The sequence below is a fragment of the Glycine soja genome, chromosome 2 (genome assembly GCF_004193775.1).
Source record: "Glycine soja cultivar W05 chromosome 2, ASM419377v2, whole genome shotgun sequence".
NCBI classification, from domain to species: Eukaryota; Viridiplantae; Streptophyta; class Magnoliopsida; order Fabales; family Fabaceae; genus Glycine; species Glycine soja.
In genome coordinates this window covers 39,956,933-39,975,783 of record NC_041003.1, presented here as the reverse complement: position 1 = coordinate 39,975,783, position 18,851 = coordinate 39,956,933, and the positions used below count along the sequence as shown (strand labels likewise).

General features: G+C 33.7%; 1 protein-coding gene across 9 annotated transcripts; it reads left to right on the top strand.

The window, feature by feature from the left end:
- The first annotated feature begins 2,351 nt into the window (after positions 1-2,351).
- LOC114393888 (protein TRANSPARENT TESTA 9-like) lies at positions 2,352-17,316 on the top strand. Of its 9 annotated transcripts, none has more exons than XR_003662627.1 (20): positions 2,352-2,721; positions 2,922-2,973; positions 3,048-3,124; positions 3,213-3,346; positions 3,545-3,641; positions 3,885-3,942; positions 4,348-4,456; positions 4,553-4,673; positions 4,774-4,963; positions 5,705-6,039; positions 6,812-6,900; positions 6,991-7,046; positions 7,752-7,820; positions 7,958-8,098; positions 12,512-12,620; positions 12,972-13,046; positions 13,165-13,214; positions 13,505-13,928; positions 14,019-15,870; positions 15,961-16,087. XR_003662627.1 is itself a non-coding variant. In XM_028355387.1 (20 exons), exons 1-20 carry the CDS (start codon positions 2,669-2,671, stop codon positions 17,001-17,003), a joined length of 2,292 nt encoding a protein of 763 aa, XP_028211188.1. In that variant the 5' UTR covers positions 2,353-2,668; the 3' UTR covers positions 17,004-17,316. The 9 variants fall into 9 exon arrangements, 5 of the variants coding, with proteins under 5 accessions (XP_028211188.1, XP_028211207.1, XP_028211179.1 ...); XM_028355387.1 differs by lacking the exon at positions 13,505-13,928 and adding an exon at positions 16,737-17,316 and having other exon boundaries at positions 2,353-2,721; positions 15,714-15,756; positions 15,961-16,127; XM_028355378.1 differs by lacking the exon at positions 13,505-13,928 and adding an exon at positions 16,737-17,316 and having other exon boundaries at positions 2,355-2,721; positions 12,515-12,620; positions 15,714-15,870; positions 15,961-16,127.
- The last annotated feature ends 1,535 nt before the right edge of the window (positions 17,317-18,851 follow it).

Here is an 18,851-nt window from a genome sequence, read left to right as displayed (position 1 = left end):
CTCTTCGTATAATCTTGGCATTAGTTGCTCATTTTGACCTTGAGTTGCAACAAATGGATGTGAAAACAGCTTTTCTTAATGGTGATTTAGAGGAGGAGGTTTATATGAAACAACCTGAAGGTTTCTCCTCTGATAGTGGTGAGCATTTGGTTTGCAAGCTTAATAAATCTATATATGGTTTAAAACAAGCTTCTCGTCAGTGGTACCTTAAGTTTCATGGGATAATTTCTTCATTTGGTTTTGATGAAAACCCCATGGATCAATGCATATACCACAAGGTTAGTAGGAGTAAAATATGTTTTCTTGTTTTATATGTAGATGATATTTTACTTGCAGCCAATGATCGGGGTTTGCTACATGAGGTGAAACAATTTCTCTCTAAGAATTTTGACATGAAGGATATGGGTGATGCATCTTATGTCATCGGCATTAAGATTCATAGAGATAAATCTCGAGGTATTTTAGGTCTATCACAAGAAACCTATATTAACAAAATTCTAGAGAGATTTCGGATGAAAGATTGTTCACCAAGTGTTGCTCCCATTGTGAAGGGTGATAGGTTTAATTTGAACCAATGTCCAAAGAATGACTTTGAGAGGGAACAAATGAAAAACATTCCTTATGCTTCAGTTGTTGGAAGCCTCATGTATGCTCAAGTATGCACAAGGCCTGACATTGCTTTTGCAGTTGGAATGTTAGGAAGATATCAGAGTAATACAGGTATTGACCACTGGAGAGCTACTAAGAAAGTGTTGAGGTACCTTCAAGGGACCAAAGATTACATGCCTATGTATAGACAGACAAACAATCTAGATGTGATTGGTTATTCAGACTCAGACTTTGCTGGTTGTGTTGACTCTCGTAGATCAACATCTGGGTACATTTTCATGATGGCTGGTGGAGCTATTTCATGGAGGAGTGTTAAGCAGTCTTTGATTGCTACTTCTACCATGGAAGCTGAGTTTGTTTCTTGTTTTGAGGCTACATCACATGGTGTATGGCTTAAAAGTTTCATTTCTGGGCTGGAGATAATTGATACTATTTCAAGGCCTTTAAGAATTTTTTGCGATAACTCAGTTGCTGTCTTTAGGGCTAAGAATAACAAAAGTGGAAGTCGAAGTAAGCACATCGACATTAAGTACTTAACCATTAGAGAAAGAGTAAAAGACAAGAAAGTGGTCATTGAGCATATAAGCACTGAGTTGATGATCGCTGATCCTTTAACTAAGGGCATGCCACCGTTTAAATTTAAGGATCATGTAGAAAGAATGGGACTTGGTTCCACTTTATGATTATATACTTATATGTTAAAATTGAAACTTTTATATTATGATATTTTCTCATATTTGGGTGCACATTGATTTATTTGAGAAAAATTATGTTTTGGACCAAGAATAAACATTGGGTTTATTCATTAAGTTTTATTACCACTTTGAGTATATTGCTTGGGAAATTGAGTATATTGTAATACATGGATGATATTACTCGTTATAAGAGGAACTATCACTATGATTCATATATTCATTTCTTAAGAAGATTGAGCATTAAGTCAAAATGTTTGGACCAAGTGGGAGAATGTAATAATTTATGGTCATAACATTTTGAAATTTTGTAATGCTCATCAGTTTTGAAAGCCAAATTGAATGGTTGTTAATGGATGATAATGACCAATAATGAATTGTAACAGCCAATAATGAGTGGTAATGACCGGTAAATGCATTCTTGATGGTAGAATGCCTATATAAGCACATGAATTTGGTCCTTGAGCTCATCCCTTCGAATTCAGTCTTATAAATCATCTAGAGAGTGGAAGAGAGAGCTTGGAAGAACCAAAACAAGAAACTCTTCATGACAATGATTGGAGGTATGATTTGATTTGTAATTTCCGCATTTTATTAATAACCTGTGTTTCTTTTGTAGTTTGTAATATCACAAGTTAAAAGATTTATTCTAACAGACCCATGACAACAAGAAATAATGGATTATTTGCAAAATTCATCCAACAAAGTTGAGTTCAAATTGAGACAAAAGGCTTTGAAATACACCATAATAGGAGATGAGTTGTATAAAAGAGGTTTTAACGGGTCCTGTTGGATTGTGTGAACCAAGTCGAGTCAATGCATTTGATGGGAGAAATAAATGAAGGATTGTTTGCTGCTTAAAATGTTAATAAAAGAAAGATTGTGCTTAAAAATCTGTTAGCTTCTGAATTTAATTTTACAACGTATAACCCATAAATAAGTAAGAAAGAAGATATAGTTCGGAATAAGTATTTTAGAAAATATATATTTTATACACAAAAAAATAAGTATTTTAGAAATATATTTTTTTTTTCTTCGGAATCTCGAAAAAGTTAGGAAGCTATGAATCCTCCTTCCACACTCGGGGATGGCCAGTGACACTAATTTTACACACTTTTCTTGCAAAAGACGCAGCTCCAAATGGTTGGTTTAGTCATATTTGAATACTGACTTGTTGAACGGTTGTTGGATGGTTACTGCAACTCACTACCAACTAGCCAAACCAAAATCACCGTCAATTGCACCAATTGTTTTCATTCTACAATGCGTAACACTATCACCGCTTCTTCTAAACGCTCTTCAATCTTCGCATTCCACAGCGACACTTCATCACTCTCTTCATTCTTGTTCCTTCTCTCACCGTCGCCATGTTGCGCTCTCTCTGGCGATCCATCGATCGCTTCTCCGTTCAACACTTCCAGTAAGTGATTGATTAATCGATTTTTTTCCGTCATTGATTCATCCGAATTTGCCTCGTTAGGTTTCGGTATGAGATTTCACTGCTATTTTTTGTAATTTACTTAATTATTCGTAAATTTTGGTGACATATTGAATTTCCCTGATGCATGTTGAGGTTGTGAATTACTTTTAAATAATATTGTGAATGATTTTTCGTTACAGATACGTAATCAATGAACTGCGGAAGATCAAAGTTGTGGATGAACATAACAGGGTAATGTGCGTCAATTTTGCGTCTCCTTTTACCTCAGAAAACCACGATATACTTATGCATCTTATTTCCTGCAGGAACTTGTGATGAATTTGTTGCAATCTGTTGTGGAGATTGTTACTTATGGCGATAGACAAGATCCGCACATTTTTGAGTATGAATTATGGTGGAAATTTCGTTCTTCTGTTGTTCTTGTTTTGTGGATGAGGTTTTGATAATTGCGACTGATTGTAAATATTTAGGTGTTTCATGGAACGGCAAGTGCTGGCAGACTTTGTTCGCATACTTAAGATCAGTCAAGAGTCGAAAATTGACGGACCTCTGCTTCAATATTTGAGCATAATGATTCAAAACATGGATAGTGAACATGCAATTTGTAAGATGGTTGATTCATATTTGTTGATGTCTCTGGTTAAGCTCATTGACTTCTGAGTTTTACTTGTGTATGCATACTTAGTTGATATCTACATGTAGTATTCATTTTACAAAACATAGTGTCACTCTTAAGTCCTTGTCTCCCTGGGTAAGTGCTGGTACTTAATATAAATTGGTGTTCCTTATTTGCATGGTGCAGTTTATTGCTTCAGCAATGGTTATATGAACAACATTATTTTGCATCCCTACAAATTTGATGGGGGAGATCTAGCTCCATACTATGTTTCTTTCCTAAGGTTATAATCCTTTCCTCCTCTCCTTTGCATCTCTCTTTATCACTCAACATTTGTTGCAAGTTTTCCCTGCTTGTTTGAAGACATGCAGTTATATGTTCTACATTTTTTTCTCTCTTTTTTTTTTTTTTTTAATAGTGTTTGGAAGGGTGGAGATTTTTTAATTGTGTATGTTGTTTCACATATTTCTTTCATGTTACAGTAATTTATAGAATCAATTAATGTTTCGTTTGTTTCTTCATTCAGGGCAATTAGCAATAAAATAAACAAAGACACACTTTGCCTTCTTGTGAATGTTCAGGGGGTAAGTTAAAAACATATAAATTTAATGTTTAGCTGCTGTCTGTTAGATCAAGATCATTATCTTCCCACTTTGGATAAAACACAAGGCTTGAATTATTTTATGGTTGCAGTTATTAGGCTGCAGTTGTTTAACTTTTTTCAGTCAATCAATAATCTTGTTAGCAAAGATAATGTAATATTATTTTAGTTGAGAAAGATATTGGATGAAGTTACATACTTGCCTCCTACCGTGAATCAGTGATTTGGGAAAACTTTGACCACTTGTGAATGCAATGTTAAGGGGGAACAATCGTCATCAGTTGATTTCTACTGGATATACAAGGCTGTTTTTTATTTTTGTTTTTTTGTCCAGCAGAATTCACAACACGTGTTTTAAGATTCTCTTTGTTTCAACACTCAACTGCAGGATGCTGTAGTCTCCTTTCCCTTGTACACTGAAGCTCTAAGATTTGCTCAGCATGAGGAAAAGATGATTCAGACAGCTATACGTGCATTAGTTCTGAACATCTACAATGGTATACTGCTGCTCTTTGAATTGCTTACAAGTTAAAAGTGTGCTTTAGTGCAATAGATTACTGAAGTTTGCAACATTTTTTATCTTGATTCTACAGTTAGTGATGACATGGTCTATCAATTTATATCAACTCCTCCAGTTTCAGAATATTTCTCTGACCTGGTTCGTAGATTAAGCAATCTATGCTTTTGCTTAGATGATTTTGTCTATGATAAAGGGTAGGTTACTTGAATATTTTTTTTATCAAATAATTGTTGGTACTTTATAGGCACTCAAGTAGTTCTAAATTATGGAGCTAACTGCCCTACACTGAAGCAGGAAAATGGACGCTCAAAAACGAAGAGATGGGGTTATTCTTGAAGCTGACAAAATTGCAGATGAACTGCACTACTTTAAAGACATTCTTAGTGTTGGCGAACCTCGTTTGACTAGACTGGTTACGGAAAATCTTCTGAATGGGCTTGTGTTTCCTCTACTATTCTCATTTATGGCTTCAAAGAATAAAAATGTGCGAGATGAGAAAACTTCCCACAAACTAGCATACCTTCTGGTTTAGTTTCCCGCTGCCTTTGTATCATCCATATACTGACTTTAGTGTTCGAGTCTGTTAATTATGATAGGGTAGTGCCCTCCAATTTGTGAATATTTAGGGATTTGACTCCTCTAAAGTGAGGTGTATAAAGTGAGAAAGTAAGAGTGTATCCATCCTTGATTTGAAATGAGTTAAGCAGACAAGGTACTTTAATTAAAATCAAGGCGAACACACCCTTACTTTCTCACTTTATCCACCTTCTCTCTTTAGATGACCTAAATCCAATATTTAACCTATATTCTATAGTATGATGGAATGGGAATTTCCCCACATGGAATTCAGTCTTTGTTTTTCTAAGATCGATCAATTCTGTTTTTATTGTAATTGAAAAGAGAGGAGAAAATCATCAATTAAACTAACCACAAAGTCTCACTTCTTACGTTTAAGTAGTTCATTCAGTTTTTAGATTTAATTATTTCAAAAGAGAGAACTGTCACACCATCATAATTAAATAATTTTGTCTCTCTTGTACTTGTATTTTTCATGCTTCTTATAGTGTGCTAGTAAGAAAATTGAACAAAAATCTGATATGAAAGGAAAGAAATATGAAAATAATCTTTGTGGAAACTCCTGAAATTGAGTTGCTTGTCATACTTACGTATCATTCATTTTTTTTTTCACATGATGTACTCATTAAATCTATAATCTTTGCCCCAGGGATCTGATTTGTCTGCTATCACTTCGCTATATATCATATCCTGCCTTCTTCAGGTTGTTGGCGGAAGAAGCATGATTAACAATGTGGCTGGTGTTATCTTGTATCATATTTTGAACTTAAATGTGAGAATTCCAAGTGAAGGGAATGCTTCTGATGTCCATGATGATGTTAAAACTTTTTCAAAGTGCTTGAATGAAGTGGAAAGAGTTATATGTTATGATCCTGAGTCAAATGGATCTGAGAGTATCAATGTAACCTATTTAGGTGCTCATTGGGAAGGTTTCATGTCTAGTTTCAATATTAATAGCTCAAACAGTGAAATTTGTTCCAAAAGGTTGGTGAAATTTGTAGATTTTGTTATTGTTTTTGTGTAAATTTCATCATAGACTTTATCGTGTTGAGACACTTTTGTTCTATCTTCTCTTGTCCACCTTTTTTTCTTTTCTGTGTATGTGCCAGTAGGAGGACCCGTGTGTGGGTGGGGGGGGCGGAGATCTATAAGAGAGTAAAATACTACTCTCTTATATGATCAAAGGAGAAATCTTATCAGTTAGAAGGATTGTTTAACAGGAGGGATAATGATTTTTTTTTTTTGGTGAATTTCAAAAACCTAAAGGACTAGAAATCTCTAGGGAAAGAGATATGGGTAATACAGGAAGGATAATGATTGTTGATAAATGTCTTTGCCAGATTCGAAATAATGCCATACAAAATGTGTTGCTGGTTGGTGTCATAGTTTGTCCTTGTTGGATTTTGGTATCCATTGATTGATTGAAGCTTTGCATAATCTGACAATCAACTTCATGTTAATATATTACTTAAGCTTCATGATTGTTAGAGTTTTGAAGCAATAGAGTTTCATGAGAAAGATAGATCCCAAAATAGTTGACGATTGTATTTTTTCCAATTCAAATTTGATTTTTTTTAGTGGTGAATTAATGCTTTTATATTTTCATGAAGAACTTTTTCTTCAACAAGGGTTTGCAATGCAGATCCTGACATCAGGAGGTAGCATTTACTGAGGCAGATCATTAATCTATTAATGAGTGCAAGTTCATGATGCTGTGTATCTAAATATACATTTAATGAAATTGCTTTTGTTGCAGGAGTGGAATCTTTGCTTTTGTTTTCTGTGAGGATCAAAGCCTATTGTTAGCTTCAATATTTCTCTTGCTTATTCTGACTGAAAGTAAAGGTAGTGTTATTTTGTTCATTTATGTTGCCTTACAGTTGTCCTTTAGTAAATGACTGAGTTATTTGTTTCTATTTCATGCAAGTTTTGCAGATCTTGATTGTCTCCTATCTTCAATGAGTGGGCTAAGCGAGAAGGAGGATGAGATGGTAAGTTTTGAAGGATACATTCATTTGAATTGAAGAGGATCATCAATTTTCAGAATGTGGCACATCTATTACTGTAAACTGTTAAAAATCATTTATTCTTAAAACAAAGTATATTTTGCTAAAAAAATTCCGGAGCTTTTTAACTGTGCCAAAATACAACAAGCCTTTTTCTTGCTACTAGGTGGGTTTGCTACATTGACAAAATGACTCCATAATTTTCTATAATCTATAGTGGATCATGTCTATTGACAAACCATTGACCTTCAAATCCTTAATGGTTTTGCCCATAGTTTTGGCCTTCCTCTACCTAGCAATATGGCTACCCTCCATTTATCTATATTCTCCTTCTTAGGGTGCCTGCAAGTCTTCTCCACCCTTTAACTGTGCCAAAATACCCATATATAATCACCATCTTGCCTTCATAAATCACAATTGATGCCTGCTGTTACTACTTGCACATTGATAAGCTTGAGGTTGAGAAGCTTTTGTTCTATTTATTTTTCTTTTAAAACCAGTTTTCGACTACATGCATTTATTATTGAGAAAATTACAAAAAAAGGAATTCTCTATAAAAATATTTATAATTTAGGAACATGTAACTATTGAAGTGGCTAAAAGTACCTGTTTAATAGCTGAAATTTGTTGGTTTCGGATGCATTATATGTTTTATGTTTTTTCATTTCATTCTGTCTCTATCTGTTTCAGTTGCAGACTGATGATACATCAATATCTAAGTCTGTGGATGAAAGTATCTTCATTAGATTTATGCCTGAGGTATATCCTAACTTTATTTTTGATGTGTTCAATCAAATTATGCTTCATTATTATTTTTGTTGTGTAGTTTTAGTAGAAATGGGGTTCCCCAGAGCATGCAAAATAACAAAATTGCTATCTCCTTTTAAATTTGACAGATTTTAAATGCCCTGCTGAATGTTTTAGCCTTCCAGCAACCCCTTTCTATAATGATGCTATGGAATGCGGGGTGGTGCTTGCAAAAGCTACTCAACTTCCATAGAGAGGGACTTAATGGTGATAATCTTCTCTTATTCACTGTAAGTATTCAACAGCTTCAGCTAATTTCTTAACACACTATTACAAGTGGATATCTGCTTGTGTGGAGACATACTTGTATTTTCCTATCACATGTAAGGCTAGGTGGATTACATATAAGATGTATCAATTTTGAAAACTTGCTTAGCTTTTGATTATTTTTCTTTCTGGATTTTCAGTTCAGTATTTTTCTACCATCTTATTGTCAAGTCTCAGATTATCTAAGCTAGGTACTAATTTAGGCAGAATATCATAGTTGTTATGCAAAAGTGTATCATCAAGCTTGTGATTAGTTATAAAATCATGTAAGCTGCAAGAACAAAAATTCTTTCTCCTAATGCCTACAAGTTTCTCTTTTGATTAAAGACGATGTCATGATAGATTATGCATGTTATTATGATCATGTGTGTAAATCTTCTGTGGGTTAGAACAATGAGCATATCATTTCTCTAAAGCATATTAAACCAATAGGTTTGAGAATATGCATGATAAATGACAAATGCCAAAGAAAATAAATAGCAGTTTACTTTGGATTACGGAGAGATATCTTGTATTCAGTGCTTTGGAGCTCTTCCTAATTGATATTGGTTGGCTAAAAGGTTTTAAATTACCTAATAATTCTACAAAGTATCTTAACTAAGCATAAATTAAGCTAGAATTGTCTTGAAATTTTGGAAAAGTTATTGTCATGCATCAACTATTCCTAAAGCTCAAGTAGTTAAATGAAAACTCATGAAAGATTTTATTTTACATTTCTAGCACCCCCTCTCATGCAAAAGTCCTTTAGGTTTGAAATGTGGGAATGCACAAACAAATCTATCTTGTGCCGTTTCAAATTTTTATTAGAAGAATGGGGTGTCTATTATCAAAGAATCAAACTTTAGACCAGTAGTCATAGAAGTGTACCCAAATGATTTGGCAACCAGCTGAGACCATGACTTGATAGTTTTCTTATGTTCTTGATCTTGCAACCATATCTTTCTTCTTACTTTTTCAAGATATGAGGTTATCCTTGATGAATACAGTGTTGTCTAATGGAAGCCGTGGTGCTGCCATGGATTTTGTGGCATTTTATGGTGCTGTCTGCCATTTTCTGTTTTGCAGCTGCTATTTCCATGGTTTGTTATGGTGACGATGACGGACACATTTTTTTTGTCACTCACATTGATCTTCTCCCCCCCCCCCCCCCCACCCCACCACCCACACACACACACATCAAAGACTTGAACTCTGGCAACTACAACCATATAAGATATCTTCTTCCCCCTTTTCTTTTCATCTCCGTTCATCTGCACTTCCTTCTTCATAACCTCTGCTCTCTTTTTTTTTTTTTTCTGTTCGTCTCCTTTTCTTTTATTTTCTTCTGTTGTTTTTATGTTCTCTATTTTTTTTCTGTACTTTGTTTTTTCCCTGCTCTTCTCCATTTTTATTCTGTTTTCTATTTTCTATTTTCTATTTTCTTATTGATCTTTTTTTTTCTCTTGATCATCTCCTTCTCACCATGAGGAAAATGACAAGTCAAAACCAAAGCCAAAGCATCTTTAAACGGGTTTGGATCCTGTCCATTTCTTTTTCTCTCTATTTCTTCCATTACTAAGCTTTTGAGAAAATAAATGTTACTCTTTTATAAAGTGTGTATCATCTCCATTTTGTTTATCTTCCCAAAAGCTTATAAAAATGGAAGAAATGGGAAAAGGGAAATGGAGAGGATTCATTTCCTCTTGAAACACCACCACAACAAAGAATGTTGACATTTTTAGTTTTGTGGCTTTTATCTTTCTTGTTAGTGTTGTTATGAAACTTTATGCTTATGCTATGAGACAGATGAAATCTATTCCATAGAGTATATTTCTAATTTTTTTATCTTTATATCTTGTTAATTTTTATTATTTATTTTGTTTAACATATTTATTTATTTTTTATATTTTTTAATTCACCTGCCATACTTCTTCTGTTTGCCCACAATGCCATCTGCCATTCTGTATGGTGAATTTTTGTCTTTCCTATACAGTTTGCCATCTGCAATATAGATAATATTATGAACTCATAGTATTTAGAAGTAGATCTTTTATCAATAGAGGAAAACCTGTCTAATTATCATTTGAATATTCAGTCATTCACAAGTTAAATTGAGGAACTGACACTGATTGCAAATTAGATATCCGGATGAGTAATTGTGAGATAGTTCAATCTTCTATATCTTCTTGCCTTCAAAAGTGGCTCCCCCTATGTTGGTAGGAATTTAGTATTTGAATCCATAGGAATTTTATTTGGCTTTGCATCAATAGATTGGTTTCGTCAAGAATATCCATGGCATACATCCTCTTTGAAATGATGATGCCATCCTTATCTACTAGTTATCCACCCTTTTTTTCATAGACAAAAACTAAAAAGATAAAAAAATATTAGTTAATATGGTTAAGACAAACATACCATTCCCATTTCAAAAATTGCATTTAAATTGCTTCAAATAGAAAAGGCATGAAGTTATAAGTACCAATTCTGCAACCTCTCCCTTCATTATGGGATAATAAGGACCAATTCCACCAACATTTCCTAGAGTCTAAAACTCCAACTACACCAAAAGAACCAAACAATTGGCAAACCCACCACAACAATAAAAGACCAGTTAAGAGGCTTCCAACAACAAATTGCACTCAAAAACAAAAGAAACCCAAACATCTCTCAACAGTCTCATTTACAGCCTTCCACTCCAAAATCATCCCACATATCTGACCAAATAAAAGATAAAAAAATGCAACAAAATATCAACCTTTAAAAGTGGGAATAAGGAACAATCAGGCAACCTACCACAACAACCTTCTCCAATGATTCCTTACACAACTTAGAAGTAACTCTTCTCCTGAGTCCTTCTCTCCTCTTCCTGATTTTCCTCTTGGAAGAGTTCAACTTCCCTCACATGCACCCTTGTACAGTTGAAACACACGCTCAAAATCATCAACACCTTTTATCTCGGATTCTTGCATAAAAAATAGATCCAATATGCAGGATTAGTAGGCCATGTTGTAAGTGTTGCTTAGAATATCAAATCCAACATCCAACATCCAAAAGTATACATAAGAATAAAAAAGAAAGAGAACCTGCAACTATCGATGCAAAAACAACCATGGTATACATTACGGGGGTTGTTATAGAAAGCAGAAGGTAGAATGATCAAAATAGATGTTAAAATGAAGAAATTGCATGAAGTTCAGCTGAATTGCCATTTAAATGTAGGAAATCTATAGGGTAGTAAATTTAACTTGCATATTAGTTTTGCCAATTAATAAAGAAAGCAAGAACACCTGAACAGATGGCTAACATATTGACTGAGAGAAAAATGCAGAGATAGCTACTCTTCTCCAGCATTTGCTCACATGTGTTAATTCCAAAAAAAAAACCCTTCAAAATATGATCACGATGATTATCAAAAATGGTAGGCAACAAAAGGAGATAGATTTAGATGCTGAGATACATTGCGCTTCTCACAATGCATATTCATAGCTGATCCAGGGTGGTAAAAAATAAAATTTAGGATACCTTATGCAATTCAAATTTTGAATTCACAATCAAACAAATTATAGAAATGATGAAATTGGACGTACACTACAAAAATTTTTACCATTGCAAATGCTTCTATTCATCAGCATGGGGTCATAATACGGAACAAATGGAGATATGTCAACACAAGCTTCCAAATATATTTACACGTGATTGGTAAAAAAGGTTGAATAAAATCATGCAATTTTGTCTACTTCTAACATATATTATATATAATATGTAGTATAAAATTTTAAGTAAAATGATGCACATGTGTTGGTAGCTAGGTACAAACATGATAATTTGTCCTTTTCTATTTATCCTACCCTAAAGTTCAATAATGTGTGGCTGCTGGACACTTGAAGAAGGACTATTTTTCACACTGATACAAAAGGAACGTGGTCTAAGTCACATACTGCTTGAAAATTTCCATAGCTATGTAGTTCAATTCGGCATTTTGGTCAAATTGGGAAATCCTGTTATTTGAACAGGTGCCAATTGCTCAATAGCTAACTTTCTGTAATTGTTAAAGTATAGATAGATTTCCCAAACGCTTAAGATGTTAGGTGATGACACTTGAATGGTTTTATATTACATCTCAAATGGTTATAAAAAAATGTAGTTTAAATGCCTTTTAGTGACTAATACAATAAATAAACATAAATGTATTGATGAGCTATGCTTGACATGGTAACGGATTATTTTGGGTAGATATGTGGTTGATTTATTACATCTTTAGTTTTGGATAAGATATGCATGTTATTGGAAGTAAATATTGATTTATCCATGTTATTATAAGCTCATTAGCACCAATTACAAAATTGCATTTGTGCATTCAAAATTTCTAAAGTTTTATAGTTTCTAGTTTCCATCAGCAGACTTCATATGATCAGTCCCGTGTAAACTTTCTGAATGAACTTGGTGGAGTTTGGTTTGATCATATTCCAGATACTCTAATAACAGAATCGGCAAGCTGTGTTAGAGGTATTTACTTTGTTCACTTTGAGATTGAACCTGCTAGATCTTTTTGAGTAACTAGGTATTTGAACAGTTAAAATAAGTCTAGAATATTCTTAATATGTATCAACAGGGTGCATACATATTTTTGTAATTAAAAAATGGAAAAAAGGAAGGTTATTCTTGTTTAATCATAGAAATTTTGGTTTTTGATAGAGTCCAATGGCTTTGTTTGATAGAGCCCATCTGTTGGGAACATGATTGGATTTGGTTATTGTTACACTAATATAAAATTACCTTCTTGTACTACTAATATGAAATTCCCTTAGCGTTTTCTATTTTTTCCCCTCTAATGCACATCCCTCTTATTGCATGCAGTTCTTGAACAATCTTCCCAATATAAAGATCCATTATTTATGTTGGAGCTTGCTCTTCACCACCAACCCACCAATGGTATTGTCATCTTTGCACAAACAAATGGCCTCTTCTTCAATGGATTGATATTTTACTTTTAATATTCAAAGATACCAAGTACTATTTATTATTTCATTAAAAAAAATGACTGTGACAGGTCAAACATCTTCATATTTTGCTTGGCAAAGGATGGTTGATGCAGTAAAGGTGTTCTCATTTTTCTTTCCAATTGTCATTCAGATTAGTTGCAGTATTTTGTTAATGATCCCTTTTTAGTTTCTACAATAAACTGAGATGGCTGTTCATTTTAAATACAAGGATAAGAAGTTTAAGTTTTTAATGGGTACTTGACATATTTACAAGTACATCCAAGAGCTTGTGCTCTGTTAGATTTATATATTATTCTCTTATATATGAATAGATAGATTTAGTCCTTATTACTCATTATGAGATTGGTCCTATGTAATCCATACTGATCCTATTTATTATTGACATAGGAATAACGAAAATTGTGCTCCACTGGGGACCTATTGTCCTTGGTGGACCTTTCTACTTTGCCCGTCTTCCAGCAACCTTTTTCTCCTTTCCCAGCAACTTTTCCAGTCACCACTAGCCGTCGTCACTTTTCCGGTGACCCACTGTTCCGAGGGCCCTTTCTTCTTCTCCGATGATCTTTTTTGAATGACGACTTTTCCAGTCACTGCCGTTGTCCGTTGCCATCCGGCACCATTTTGACTGGTGACCCCATGGTTTGGGTCACCCATTGCCAATCTATTCAACGCCATCCACCGCACCTCCATAAGAAAATCAATGCACCCCCACATGCCAATTCTTTGCGCAACACGTCCAGCCAAGCAGGTTCTGTTTTTGGCGCGTGACGGCACGTTGGAAATCTGTTTAGGCTGTGCTTCTGGCGACAAGGTTGCCCCCCTGGACGACCCTAACCTAGTAGTTTCATGCCAATCAGAGCATTTTTCTCATGGATAACTTCTTTTCCTTTTTTTTTTGTAGCCCTTCTTTGCGATGAACAGTACCCCACACGGCTACTTTGCCCTTGTTTGGCAAACTTCCAGATGCCTTTTTGTCGGAGCTTACCTTTGACCATTGTCACCCATCGTCGATGTCCGTCATGTCGTCCACGTGCGCAACCAACTCAAAACACCGCCACACGCAACCCTATGCAAGGCCTTGGCACGTGAAGTTCACGCACACGACGTGAGATGCATTTCCGGCCAACGTCACACTGGTCTTCTCTCCCTCTACCTCGAGGCATCCTTGGTGGACCTTTCTGCTTTTTCACAGGTGAGTAGTGCCCATCGTCATTGTCGAAGACCACCACGCTGTTCATATGCACAACCAACTCAAAACACCGCCGTATGTGATCCCTCTCAGGGCCCGAACTCGTGAAGTTAATGCACACGTCGCGTGACGCATCTCCGGTGAGCGTCACATTAGTCTCCATCGTCATTGTGGGTCTTCATTGGCTGCCGCCAAGCCATGTTTATCCGGCACAACCACTCGACTAGAACCGGCTTTAGTTTCTATCGGGGTGACCACATTTATAACAAGCTCGGTTCATTTAACATATACGCTCAAGCTTGAGGAGAGTGTTAGATTTATATATTATTCTCTTATTTATGAATATATAGCAATTAGTGATTTAGTCCTTATTACTCATTATGAAATTGATCCTATGTAATCAATATTGATCCTATTTGCTCATTATAAATAAAGGCTTAGTGTGATCACCACAACACACAACACTATAGTAAAACACTGTTATATGCTCAATGCCATAATTTTTGTCAATGATATATAGTAATAGTTGATTAGTTAAGACAAAAGAGTAAAATCTAAACTCGAGTTGTGGAGAAGCTTGAAATTTGTCATGTCTAAGGATATGAAATGCAAGTTCAACAAGACATGAGTTGGGTACGATTTAGAGGTGAAAAATTGGGGATTACGTCATTGCACAAGTAACATTGTTTATGCATCTTTGGATCTATATTACAACATCACAGGGATGTCATACATAGGATTTGAGTGATAATCTATAACTGGATGAAGTGAATAAATGCTTCACATGCAATTTTACATAATATAGGAAGGTAGGTGTAACTTTCCAAATTGAAAGGCTGTTAGACATAATCAATGCTGACCTGGGGGAAGTTAGTTTAATTATCCAATAAACACATTGAAATTTTGTTTTGTAGATCTGAAGGATAAGTTTGATCAATATTGCTAACCAAACTAAGCGAGATAAGGCTCAGTTATTGTTATCAAAGATTAATGCTTGCGCTTCTGACCATCAAATGGAGTGCAATATGACAATATTGTAAAATTGGGGCATCTTTTGGTAAATTCTAAGAATTGTATAATGACATATTCATCACACCCTTGTGGCTTTAAAGTTGACTTGATAAACTTCATATCACCTTATTTTCTTGTGTTCTGCTTTAATTTCTGCTGAACTTTAATATTATTTCTGGTATTTGGCTCCTGCATTCTACTGCTTTTCTTGTTTTATTAAAAATTATCTTTACTGCAGAAGTTTCTTGCTGGTTTGGTGGGTGTTTTATCAATTTATGAGTTCTTGTTTAATCAAAACATTGTATTGTTCCATGATTTTAGTTGCTGCTGTTAATTATTTATCTTTCATTCTTTAATACTCCTCAAGCATACTTTTAATACCAGTTGTTTATTCAGGCTTTTATTCTCCACTTCCAGTTGAAGACATTTATTTTGAAAGGTGTGTTGGTTGACAAGCCATTATTGAACATGATTTCCAGTTCTACCAATGATTCTAGAGTAATCCGTGCATCAGATGTTTCATCTGCTAGCTTTGGGTCAAATGTTTCATTGGGTAGGCATCAGTATATTTATACTTGGTTGTGCCTCTGGCATCCTTTTTTTTTTTTTTTTTGTAAATTCTAATCCTGTGTAACTGTTTCAGAGTCTGGAATACCATGTGGAATTGCGTTTTCAAATTCTGAAATTAGGGATATATATGTAATACCAGTGGCAAGTGGAATAATTGGAAAATTGCTTCTGGCGGAGAAGCACCCATTCCGCAGTCGACATGGAGTTGTGATTGCCATTGCTCCATTGGCAGGGTTATTTGTACGTCAATATTGCTGTGACTTTTTGTTGCTCAAGAGTGTAGCTTTTATAGTTTTTTATGATGTTAGTCTGATCATTTATGAAAAATAATTATGTGAAGATACTTGCTGTTGTCTCATTCTTTGTAAGTTGGTTTTCAAAACTGCCTTATTCTAAAATTTATCAGATAGTCTCATTAACAGAATGCTCTATACTTTTCTGCTATGCAATGTGAAGATGTGATTGTTGCATATATAATATATCTTAAGCAGAGATATATAGGAATAGAGTGCAGTCATGCATTAGGATTTCTGTTGACATTTTTGCGTTTTTTCTCCTCTCCTTTTGTTTGTTGTTTGAGTGTGCACACATGGGCTTTGGATAGGTTCATTGATCCATAAGCTGTACTAAAATCTAAACCAAAAGGGGGAAAACTATAAAGTATAAAAACTTAAATTTTGCCACATGTCAGATTTTTCTTTTTTAAAATTTAAAGACCAAGCAACAGAAAAAAAAATAATTAAATTTTAGCTGTTGATCTTTAGATGGGGGAGGGGGCGGTATATTTTGATCAATTCATCATGTTTTTATTTCTTCAATTCGTTAACCCCTTTTACCTGCTTGATACAGCCTAAAATAGATGAGGACCACCCTTCATGGTTGCATCTTCAAATTAGAGAGTTTGACCCACAGTTTTATTCAACCAAAGCCAGAGGAAACCACCTGAGCATGCCTGATCATTTGGCAGATGGGAGATGGACCCTTGGTTTCCCGAATGCAAGAGCTTGTGAGGAAGCTCATTTAGTGATTCTGAATGAAATTACCAAACAGAGATCAGCCGTGGAGTATATGCTTGCTCCATTACTTCAGGATGATCTTGAATTAGCTAAAAGCTGAGGTAGTTAAAGTTGTTAGAAACTTAGAATAAGTTTTCATGGTTAGTTTATATTCTTCCCTGTTTGAATTATTGTCTCTCCCTTTTCTTTATTTTACTTGTATTTTTTTCCTTTCTTTTCTTTATATTTCGGTTCTATATATGGATATGGAATAAGGTTATAGTTTTGCATATTATTAGGGTACATTATTTTATGCTATTACTGCCAACAAGCATACTTGTGAAGCATTCTGTTTGTAATAATACTAGTAAAGTATATAGGGTGCGTTTGATAAAGGTACAGTATAAAAATTTAATAGAGAAAACTTAAGTGTATACAAATTGTGATTTAATTTATTTTAGTTAATGTTACATTAATTTTATAATTGTTAATCTTCTATATTTAAAACTATGCTACAATAATTAGCAAAACTTTAGTATTTATTATGTTTATGTTTTAAAAGATGAATTTATTCTCTCTCGCGATTTAAAATCTTTATTTTATGTTAATTTACATTAATTTTATATTTATGTTGTGTTATACAACTTTTAAAATTTACCACATTTACGTATCAATATTGAATCATATTCTTATCTTTTATTTGAAGAATATCCGTGTCCCACATTGGGAAAAAAATAGAGAAAACTAAAATATATATAATTCAGTTGGGAATGCTTAAGCTTAATTAGTCTAGACAAAAAAAAAATAAAAATAGAACTAACAAAAAATAAATCTCTAACCTGAGGTGGCTGAGATTCTTATGACAAGCACAACATGAAGAATAAGCCAACAACAAAAAAAAGAAGAAAACCAAAATAATTGGGTCTCTAAAATTTCATAAAACACTACTCTAGATAAACAAAAGTAATAAACCCCTATATAACCTTGAGTGTTGCTAGGTGCACCCAGCATTTTAAAAAAATGATAAAATTGTCCTTGCTTGATTTTTCTCTTACGGATCAAGTTGATCCGGAAGAGATCCGGAAGAGACTTCTGGATCAACTTGATCCGTAAGAGGAAAAATAAAAAATTTGTTAATTATACAATATATTTATTTTATAATATAGTTTATACATTTAAAGATATTTATTTCATTAATTATAATATAATTAAATATATTTATTTATTTTATTAATTATAATATATTTATAAATATTAATTTATTATAAATAATCATAATCATAATTCATGCTAATCAATCAATCATAATCATAATTTATGCTAATCAATCAATCATAATCATAATTTATGTCAATCAATCAATCAATCATGCTAATCAATCATAATTCTCTAAAAGAGGATATATCTATCAATCAATCATGCAAATTTCAGAGTAAAAAACACACAAAATTCAGAGTTAGCAATTTTAAAAAATGTAGTTTTTGATTCTGAAATTTGCACCTAGCATTATGATTTATTAGCATGATTGATTGATTAGCATGAATTATGATTATGATTGATTAGCATTAATTATTTATAATAAATCAATATTTATAAATATATTATAATTAATAAAATAAATAAATAAATTTAATTATATTATAATTAATGGAATAAATATCTTTAAATATCTTGTATAATTAACAAAAATTTTATTTTTCCTCTTACGAATCAAGTTGATCCGTAAGTTGATCCGGAAGTCTCTTTCAGATCAAGTTGATCCGGAAGTTACGGATCAAGTTGATCCGTAAGAGAAAAACCAAACAAGGACAATTTTGCCATTTTTTTAGAATGTTGGGTGCACTAGCAATAATGCTAGGTGCACCTAGCAACACTCTATAACCTTTGAGGTAACTTGAGAACGTACAAGTCCAACATGAAAAATAAGTCAATAAAAATATGGGTTGGGCTTAAAACAATTCAAGAAACA